This window comes from Papaver somniferum, chromosome 9 (assembly GCF_003573695.1).
Source record: "Papaver somniferum cultivar HN1 chromosome 9, ASM357369v1, whole genome shotgun sequence".
Classification (NCBI taxonomy): domain Eukaryota; kingdom Viridiplantae; phylum Streptophyta; class Magnoliopsida; order Ranunculales; family Papaveraceae; genus Papaver; species Papaver somniferum.
In genome coordinates, this window is record NC_039366.1 from 131,773,800 (window position 1) to 131,783,338 (window position 9,539).

Here is a 9,539-nt window from a genome sequence, read left to right on the forward strand (position 1 = left end):
AAATAGTACCTATATATTCTAGATATTACAAAATCACGTCATCCCCATACATTTCTCCACTAAAATGTGTTTTCTTATCATTTAACATACCCCGAATTTTGCGTGCCGAACTCATATTTATGAAACGACTTATACACGTACGTATGCCGTACCGATTCATAGCCGAATCACGAACCATTGACCGGACTATTGACCGAATCTGACTTCTACAAATCCGAATAATACCCGTACGTTTACCGTTCCGTACGTTTCCCGAATACCGAATTGCTAACTAGGGTACGACCCATTCATTACTTCTGAGAAAAGGTGACAATTCTTTTGGGTGTATATAGTATAATTACTGTTCAAGGTAGAAGTACTGTTCTTTTTACCGAAAATCAAGGTGTCTTTATTGGCACAGTTTTTAAGACAAGACGCGAATAGTAAGGTTGAGTTGAGGAATAAGTCATTTGCCCGACTCTCCAGAGCCCAAAATGTGGGTGCCATTGAAGTAGGTTCTTACTTTCTCTTCCGGAAATTCTCAACTTATTTTCAGCAGCTGTGTGCATCATATTATCAAACTAAAGGTACAAGGATTTCTACTCTCTTTCGTTTAGGAGGTTTGAATTTGATCATGAAATGGATATCTAGAATGTAATTAACCTAGCTTTCTTACTGTCTACTCATGTTTTGATTAGAAACTATTTCATTTAATTTGTTGAAATTCCCATGAGCAATGTTGTTAATTATTTGTGTTGTGATGACGACGAAGATCGAGATACTGTAAGATGGCTGGTGATCATGGACCTTTGTATTTCGAACTAAATACAGGAGCTAAATTGCCATCAGTTGGACTTGGGACATGGAAAGCTCCACCTGGTGAAGTCGGTCAAGCTGTGATTAATGCCGTCAAGGTTGTTAATTCCAATCCATCATTATCTTTATCATGAAGTGTTGATCATCCAGAAGGAACACATTACATCCTAGGATAGCTGCAAATGTACACATCAAATGCGAGATTGATATCCAAAGGGTTTTGATAGAGGTTGTCTTCAATGAATGTAACGTTAACATATGGATGTCTATTTTCTCGATAACAGGCTGGATACAGGCATATTGATTGTGCCCGCGTGTATGAGAACGAAAAAGAGGTCAGTTTCATCAAATCCCACCTTATCCATCTTATTGTAGATCTTTTAGGTCTATTTCAAACATAATAATCAACTTATTCTAGATGTGCATGGGTTGGATCAAAACCAGCATTTTGTAATTTGTCACCTACATTTAGCATCTGGTCCAAGTCGGATAGCTCTAGTTGGTTTTTGAGTGCTCTACGAATTACACTATCTACAGACGATAGTGCCTTTTGGATATTTGATTATGTGTGTTAAAGAGGATTCGCCTTCCAGATTGGGGCTGCTTTGAAGGAGCTTATTACTAATGGAGTCGTCAAGCGTAATGACCTTTGGATCACATCCAAACTATGGTATGTTTATGACTACTACCTACAGTTGAAGTCATTATCTGTGCTGCTTAAAATCGGGGTATTATTCTGGGTTGAATTCATGACCTGGCAATGCTCAAGAACAGCCTACACCATAGCATGGCAAGATTTCGCGTTGGTAGATGGTTGAAATCGTTTTCTGTGATCTGTGTCTGTACAGGTGTAGTGACCATGCACCGGAAGATGTCTCAAAGGCGCTAAGCAAAACATTAAATGACCTGCAGCTCGACTATGTTGATCTCTATCTCGTAAGTTAGCTTCTATCTTCTCCCCTTCACATAAACTAGACTGCCATATTCAACTATGCATATATACACAGATCCATTGGCCATTCAGAACAAAGGCAGGTGCTCGTGGATGGGAGCCAGAGAACATGCTTCCATTGACTCTACCAGATACGTGGAGTGCAATGGAGGGTTTGTATGCGTCAGGTCAGGCACGTGCCATTGGTGTGAGCAATTTCTCAACAAAGAAACTACAAGACCTTCTTACTTTCGCCAAGGTTCCTCCCGCTGTGAATCAGGTTGAATGTCATCCAGTGTGGCAGCAACCTGCATTACACAATCTATGCAAATCCACGGGCGTCCATCTTTCGGTAATCCGATTTTACTTCAAAATTACTTATTCTATTTTTTTTTAATATGAGATAGGTATGGGACCTCATCCTCCTGGACAGACCCGCCCCATACCATATCTCCCCTGAGCAGGTCTGGCCTAAACCCCAAATTTGTTTCATCAACATGGCTCAATGGGAACTGCAAATTTGTGCACCCTCTAAAAACTGGAGTGCACATTTCCCACCATCTTATTGGTTGTTTTATTTGACTAGTTATTTATCTCTCTTCTACCATTATGTAGTTATAATTTCTAATGTTTCCGGTTCATAAAGCAGTTTAAAATAATAGTGGAAAAAAATTAATACACCAGTTTTGTGGCTTTGCACATATTTGAGATGGCGTATGAATCTCCACTGTACTAGAATGTGGGTTCATCAGAATTTCATACTCTACTAAACCAAGTTACACTTTCTTCTTGTGTGTATGAAGGCCTATTCGCCATTGGGTTCTCCAGGGTCATGGATAAAAGGTGAAATATTGAAGGATCCGACATTGGTTGAGATTGCTGATAAGCTTAACAAATCCCCTGCTCAAGTAGCTCTACGTTGGGGTATACAGAGCGGCCACGGTGTTCTTCCCAAGAGTACAAATGAGGCTAGGATTAAGGAGAATTTCAGTTTGTTTGACTGGTGCATCCCCTCTGATCTCTTCTCAAAATTCTCTCAAATCCACCAGGTACTTATCTAGCTGAAGCTTCCCACTGAACTCGTGTGTAAACTCGTCCAAAAATACATAGTTAATGTTACACATTGTGTTGGTCATTGTTGCAGCAAAGGCTCTTAAGAGGGGATTTCGCGATCCATGAATCACTTAGTCCTTATAAAAGCCTTCAGGAGCTGTGGGATGGCGAAATATGATCACAGATTTTTGGTGATAAGAACCTGGATTCCTTCTTTGATCTGGTTTACATAAAGAGGCATCAAAAGATCGATTAAACTCATAGGAATTTTATCGTTACAGAAGAAGGACTTCACATGGAGACTTGTCCAGTTATAAATTGTCTTGTCTTTTCAGTTTCGGCTTTGGCTTTCGAACCTTACCAAACTCTGGTCGATTATCTTCAGCTCCTAAAGTCTGTGGTTCTAAAAGCATTATTGTACTCTGATGAACAGTAATTGAATAAGCTGCCTTTCAGTTATGTTTGCTATTCCTCCTGTTTCTCCAAAACCTGGATTTCAAGTAACTTTTGCAGATAACAAGCTATTGGGAGCGACGGTAAATTTCACAGCTCCCCAATCACAACAATTATACCCACCGACTGAAAAATGAAAGGAACAAAAAAAAAAGAAAAAAGACTCTTGCTGGCCAGAAAATGTAAGCGAAAAGCAAATATGCTCCAGTGGACAAATCACGCGGTAGACTTGCACCAGAAATTACAAAAGTAGAGAAAAGCAAATATGCTCCAGTGGACAAATCTCATTCAGCTAAAATTATGTAATAGAAGGTTACAGTGTATTCAAAGAATAACATCTGAACTGTTTTGAGAGAGTTTCTGCATGTGGAAACTTAAGTGCGGTTGCCATGTACTCATTTCTGAGGACATAAAAAATGAAGTCTTAAAAAGCATAGGAAGGTGTTACCCATTCTATCTTTTTATCTGTAGCAAATAGTTCATAAAACTACATCTCCATACAAAGACAGGAAGCAATAAAAAATAAAGCTAGACAGATGAATAGATGTAGATAATAATATGAAATGGGGGGAACTGGGGGGGGCTTATTGTTTCTAAAAAGATATCCCCCTCACTAAAGTAAAACCCCGCACACAAGCGCACGAAACACACTATGCCTTCAACGGAAGATTTTTATGGGTGTAAATGACCCCTTTATCACCATCTACAACTTGTCCAGTGCCTCTAAGAATCCTGCATTTTGTACAAGGGAAGAGAAAAGGAAACAAATGATGATAAGATATAAATATATTGCGAGACCAACAAACTAGGAAAACGTTATTGTCTAAGTATGACAATTCAAATTTTTCAGTGGCATACCATCTTGTAGTTAGAAGTCCTTGAACACCAACAGGGCCTCGGGCATGAATCCTGCTTGTGCTTATTCCAACCTATCCAAACACCTTACAGGAATCAATAATCTTCATAGAAAATAAAAACTGAACCTAAACTGACGCTCAATGTTATATCTATGGATGATGAACCATACCTCTGCTCCAAGTCCAAAACGAGCACCGTCACAAAATCTTGTGCTTGCGTTGTGAAGTACAGCCGCACTGCAGGGGAAACAGTAAAAAATAATTAGGGTTTCCTCATCAATGAATCGAATCCATTTATATAATAATTTTTTTTTTGATAGGGTAGTATAGTGGTCCCTAGACTACATCCAAACTCCTTTAAATAGGAGTTGGTTTGGCAATTACGGGGTTCGAACCCTACCTCCGCAGTGAGAGGAGCATGAAAACAATCAAACCACTTGATGGTTCTCAAATCCATTTATCATATAGTCAAATTATCTATAGGTCAAAAGCCTTACCTGTCAACCATCTGCAGGAACACATCTGCAACATCACGGTCTTCTGCCACGATGCAGTCAGTATGACCACTGTAAAGAAAGAAGATGAATGAGTACATCAAATTCTATCTATATCAAATTCTATCTATTCCATTTCAATAGACAAATGTCAAAGATGCTAAACATGCCTTCCATGCTGGTGTATATGGTCAATAGCTTCATACACATCATCCACGATCTCAACTGTGCAAGCCATTGAATTGTACTCATGATGAAATGATTCTGTCTCTTTAATGTTTAGCAAGGAACTTACTCTTGGTCCACCGTACAGAGTAACACCTGCAAGGGTTATAGTGTTAGATTGGACCATACATATGTTACTTGTAACGTTTACAAACAAGTTAAGGGAGATAAACAAAAAGATACCTTCATTTTGAAGCTCTACAACAAGCTCAGTAAGGCCATCAGTGTTCAATAAATCTTTATGTACAAGAAGTGTCTCCTGAGAACATCAAGGGGAACAATTCGAAAAACAATAGCAGCAAAAGTGAATTTTCTGTTCTTCTATTAATTTTGGAATCTTTAAAAGCAAAGAAAGTATTAAACATGCATTCAGAAACTACCATAGCATTGCAAGCTGCTGGATAGTCTGTCTTCGCATCCAAAACAATTTGTTTTGCCATTTCTAAGTCAGCTGACTTGTCAACATAAACATGGCAAATCCCATCTGTGCAGGACAAATTACAACCTTAGATTCTCATGGACAACTAATCAAAATTTATGCACACAAGCATGTCAACAAACCCCAAATTTGTACAATACCGGAATGACCAAGAACAGGTATTTTCGTTGCCTCCTTTATTTGAGAAACAAGCTTGTTACTACCCCTTGGAATAACAAGATCTATCACATCATCCAACTGGAGAAAAGACAAATATACTATTTTCATGAGGATCTTCATAAACGCTAGGAATCATACGAGTGTACGAATTATTTATTTTATCTGTACCCACCTGAAGGAGATCCGGAATCTCCTCCCTTGATGTAACAAGTCCAATAAGCTTGGAACCAACGGTATCTGGGATGGCTCCAGTAATAACCTAAAAGGGAGAAATAATCATATGAGAATAATAACAAGAAAAACAGATGCTGCTACAATCCATATCAGTGCATCAATCAATCTCAAAAAGAAGTAACTAAACCTTGTGCAAAATAGCGTTGGATCGCTTTGCTTCTTTTCCTCCTTTCAGAAGGAGCCCATTCCCACTACGAACAGCTAATGATGCAATCTGTGGAGTCGATTAAGATACTGACCGTCAATAAAATAGAGGAGACGACGCATAAAATGAGACTTGTATTAAACTAAAATGGATATGTTGCACTTTACCTGAACCAATGCATCAGGCCGAGACTCAAAAACAATAAGGAGAACACCCAAGGGAGATGATGTCTTCTCTAAAATAAGCCCATCCGCAAGCTGGATCCAAAGTAGTTTTCAGAAACTCAATGAACCATGACCGACTTCATGTAGTTCTACATAAAAATATCCCACTACACACTAGGATATAGAATCATTGGCCTCTTACCTCTGTTTTTTTCAAAACTTGACCAATTGGTTCTTCCATGCTTGCAAGTACACGGATGGACTTCGCCAGGCTAGAAACCTGTAGAGTAAAATTAACACAATTTGCAATGCAGCACATTAATGGACCAAAGCAAAATTTCAACATGTAAAGGTTATATGATAATGAAACAAACTTAAAAGAGAACAAAATAAAATAAAATGTTGGACAAGCACGCTTCAAAGTACAGGAATAACTTGCCTTCCCAGCCTTCATAGACAATCGAGATATCAGTGACTTGTCATAACCAGCTTGTTGTGCATCAGCAACATCAGCTTCATTCTCAGCTCTGATCAAGTTCTCATTTGCTTCCAGAGCATCAGCTATGTCCAGCAAAATTTTCTTTCTATCTTGTGAAGAGAGACTCTGCAATACAGAACCTTTCAATCATTTGCCCTTGGACAACTGAAGTAACTAGGGTATTATAAGAAGACAAGCATATCAAGTTATCAAAGTCTTGATGCATTGAACTCTGTATACCTGAAGTCGTCTGGAGCAATCTCTTGCTGCAACAGCCATCTCGCGAGCACCAACATCGTGAACTGGAATCCACAAATGTGCATCTTGATGAAAGAGGGTACCAATTCGTTCACCTTGAAGTACTCTTAAGATGTTATCAGTAGCATAGCCACTACAGCATAAGATGAAAAAGGAAATCAGGGTTCAATCAAGTAAAGCAGGGGCTCGTATAAAGAGGACGGTATTATTAATCAGTTGGAACAACTATGACACCCAAGCGAAAAACAGGATTGCAATAGGATACCTTGTAATAACAACAGGGACACCTGCATAAGCTGAATAGACAGCAGCTTTAACCTTTGCAGTCATACCCCCTCTCCCAACCCTGGACTTGTCGCCAAATGTAATCTCTGTTTGATGTTTTTCTTTAACATATGTATGAATCAACTTTGAGTTCGGCTCATTAGGAGGGCCACTGTATAGGCCATCTACATCACTCAACAAAATAAGTAGGTCAACCTTCAGCTCCATAGCCAGCAAAGCTGCTAAACTGTCGTTGTCCCAAAATATGCCAGAAGAATCCTGCAAATAGGGCTTGGAATCAGATATCTGCAGATAAATAACTGATGAGATGAAAGAGTTCAAAAGTAACAACAGACAGAAAGCCAATACTCAAAAACTATTTCCCAGAAATATAATGCTATTAGTATATAAAATTTGGGGGAAATGGGAGTTGAAATATTATCCATGTATCTGAATGTGAGTTAACAACCGCAGATTCCAATTTCCAAAATCTGTCATTCTATATGAATTTTATTCCCTCTTTTCCAATATATATTATGAGAATTTTTAGAAAATAAAAATTGATGATGTCCACAACTCTAAAACTTATAGTGAAACATAAGTAGAAGACTAGCCCAGCCTTGCTCAGTCAAGTGTGGCGGCTTGTACAGGACCCACCCGCGTATCTAAAATGAAATGATCTATAGAATAGATTAGTGTGTATCTTGCATCTATGTAAGTGAAAACTCCAAAAGCGATTAAGAATTGAATAAAAATCATAAAAATGTATCTAAGCTAAAAATAAACATCAACCGCAAGCAGTTGAAAGTAGAAGAGATGGTAATGTACACAATCAAGATACCTCATATGGAGCTTTCCGTGTGCTTATGGCGTCATTTTCATTAAAAATTGGAATGACCTTCAAATCTAACAATGAATTTACTGTTTCACTAAGCTGCAACCTGAAATCTGGATCCCTAAAATCGTTGTCGGTTACAAGCAGCTGAGAAGAAGTCACATCCAGCTGCATATCATGGAATTTCCAGTTAAAATTTGAAAATATATAAACCGAAACATACTGAAAACTAGACTAGTTTGTTATTAACTCAAAGTTGAGATGATAATACACCTGACTAAATAAAGCATCGTATAGAGCACTGAGCCCAGTTTGTCCAACAGCTGCACAAGCCTTTCCATCTAATTCATCTTGTGGTTTTTGAAGATCAGCAAAGCTGCAAAACACAATGAACCATTAGACTCATTCAGAAACCATACTAACAACATCTGCACATAAGGACAAAACACATAATAAAAAATGAACACAGACCTGCTATTAACCAATTTTCTGTATCTGAGTCTTTGACGGCCAACACAAACAGCACCTGAAGTCACCAAAATGACCTCAAATCCACGGGTGTTCATTTCTTTGATCTGCATGTCCATAAAATAACATTGTTAACCCTCAGAAAAATCTCAAATTGCAACAACAAGGATAAAAATCAGAAATCCAGAATTGTTAATACTAAATGCATGTACCTGCTCACAGAGTGCTCCGAGTCTACCCAGTGCCAATCTTCCATCATCACGGGAAACAACAGCAGTCCCGACCTTGATATAATCAAAATCACCAAAATCATCATCGGAAATCATGAGTTAACAGGATCATAATCAAATCCATGACAACTCTATAAAACGATTATACTATCTAAAACCTTGAATAAACCCCTTTCAACAACAAAATTAAAATTAGGAAATTAAAAAAAAAATCAGGAGAATCACGATTTGAAAATATGAGGAGATTAAAATACGAAATCGGTAATGGAAATAAGACTTAACCATTAAAACTCAAAAACAGAGAGAGAGAAAAATCATCTTCTTTTCAATCAAACACCAAAAGGACTTAGATCACCATTGTACGAAAACAAGATTTTACAAACAATCTTCGATACAAAAAATCCAAATAGGAAGAGGAAGAGTTATATGTACCTTGACAACAACACGTTTAACATCCTTCACAAAAACACGAGTAGGATCCATGGCTTCCATTGCTCACAACTCAAACAAGCAATGGATTTAAGTTCAGATATGAGGAAACTCGAACGAACTCAAAACTCACTCTCAGATTAGATTTTCTAGAGAGAGAGAGAGTTCAAAGTAATTTTTGGTTGTGTTCTGTTACAGATGGTGTTGAACACCTCTTTATATACGCACCACTACTCACCGACTCACAATCACTCCACCCCCTACTCTATGAAACAATTTTTATTTTCTGCAGCTAAAAAGAAATTTGATTTTTTTTTTTTTTTTGTTGGTATAAGTGTCACGGGATGCAGAAAAGTTTAGGACTAATGAGATACACGATAATGACAAAAAATATCTGGCTCGAAACCCTAGAGTCTCTCTGATCCGTTTATTTAGGGGTTTAAAACCCCGGCTTTTTCGAAAATTGGCGGGTCATCACTCTATTCAGTCATCTCTCTCCTCGTTAACTAAGGACGGTTTTACTTTTCACTGTTTCCCCAGGCAGCCAGGCTACGACGACAAACTTTACGAGGTTATTATGTATGATGTATACTCAATTTATAAGGGGCTTTGTACTGTTTTGGCAATG

General features: G+C 38.1%; 2 protein-coding genes across 3 annotated transcripts; one reads left to right on the forward strand and one right to left on the reverse strand.

Annotated features, from left to right (window-relative positions):
* The first annotated feature begins 416 nt into the window (after positions 1 to 416).
* On the forward strand, positions 417 to 3,267 carry LOC113310344 (NADPH-dependent aldo-keto reductase, chloroplastic-like). 2 transcript variants are annotated; one of them, XM_026558991.1, is made up of 8 exons: positions 417 to 566; positions 752 to 893; positions 1,080 to 1,130; positions 1,389 to 1,465; positions 1,644 to 1,731; positions 1,803 to 2,078; positions 2,530 to 2,775; positions 2,871 to 3,267. In XM_026558991.1, exons 2-8 carry the CDS (start codon positions 768 to 770, stop codon positions 2,955 to 2,957), a joined length of 951 nt encoding a protein of 316 aa, XP_026414776.1. In that variant the 5' UTR covers positions 417 to 566; positions 752 to 767; the 3' UTR covers positions 2,958 to 3,267. The 2 variants fall into 2 exon arrangements, with proteins under 2 accessions (XP_026414776.1, XP_026414775.1); XM_026558990.1 differs by lacking the exon at positions 417 to 566 and adding an exon at positions 579 to 633.
* Positions 3,268 to 3,488: 221 nt separating this feature from the next.
* LOC113310343 (delta-1-pyrroline-5-carboxylate synthase-like) lies at positions 3,489 to 9,144 on the reverse strand. The gene is made up of 20 exons (XM_026558989.1): positions 8,915 to 9,144; positions 8,465 to 8,536; positions 8,256 to 8,359; positions 8,058 to 8,160; positions 7,791 to 7,952; positions 6,951 to 7,228; positions 6,668 to 6,818; positions 6,389 to 6,553; positions 6,152 to 6,229; positions 5,953 to 6,042; positions 5,768 to 5,854; positions 5,579 to 5,665; positions 5,388 to 5,484; positions 5,189 to 5,292; positions 4,992 to 5,067; positions 4,754 to 4,904; positions 4,587 to 4,655; positions 4,260 to 4,326; positions 4,091 to 4,161; positions 3,489 to 3,964 (listed from the first exon to the last, which is right to left on the reverse strand). The coding sequence occupies exons 1-20, from the start codon at positions 8,972 to 8,974 to the stop codon at positions 3,883 to 3,885; spliced, it is 2,154 nt and encodes a 717-aa protein (XP_026414774.1). The 5' UTR covers positions 8,975 to 9,144; the 3' UTR covers positions 3,489 to 3,882.
* Positions 9,145 to 9,539: the final 395 nt, after the last annotated feature.

What these genes read in the sequence shown, in the direction of transcription:
- LOC113310344 (XM_026558990.1), top strand. Translation starts at nt 614, where the DNA reads ATGAAATGGATATCTAGAAT. An exon ending in CCACGGGCGTCCATCTTTCG is followed by an intron (nt 2,079 to 2,529) that starts GTAATCCGATTT and finishes GTGTGTATGAAG; the next exon opens with GCCTATTCGCCATTGGGTTC. An exon ending in AATTCTCTCAAATCCACCAG is followed by an intron (nt 2,776 to 2,870) that starts GTACTTATCTAG and finishes TCATTGTTGCAG; the next exon opens with CAAAGGCTCTTAAGAGGGGA.
- LOC113310343 (XM_026558989.1), bottom strand. Translation starts at nt 8,974, where the DNA reads ATGGAAGCCATGGATCCTACTCGTGTTTTTGTGAAGGATGTTAAACGT. An exon ending in AAGTTTTGAAAAAAACAGAG is followed by an intron (nt 6,043 to 6,151) that starts GTAAGAGGCCAA and finishes CTTTGGATCCAG; the next exon opens with CTTGCGGATGGGCTTATTTT. An exon ending in CATATACACCAGCATGGAAG is followed by an intron (nt 4,656 to 4,753) that starts GCATGTTTAGCA and finishes CTTTCTTTACAG; the next exon opens with TGGTCATACTGACTGCATCG.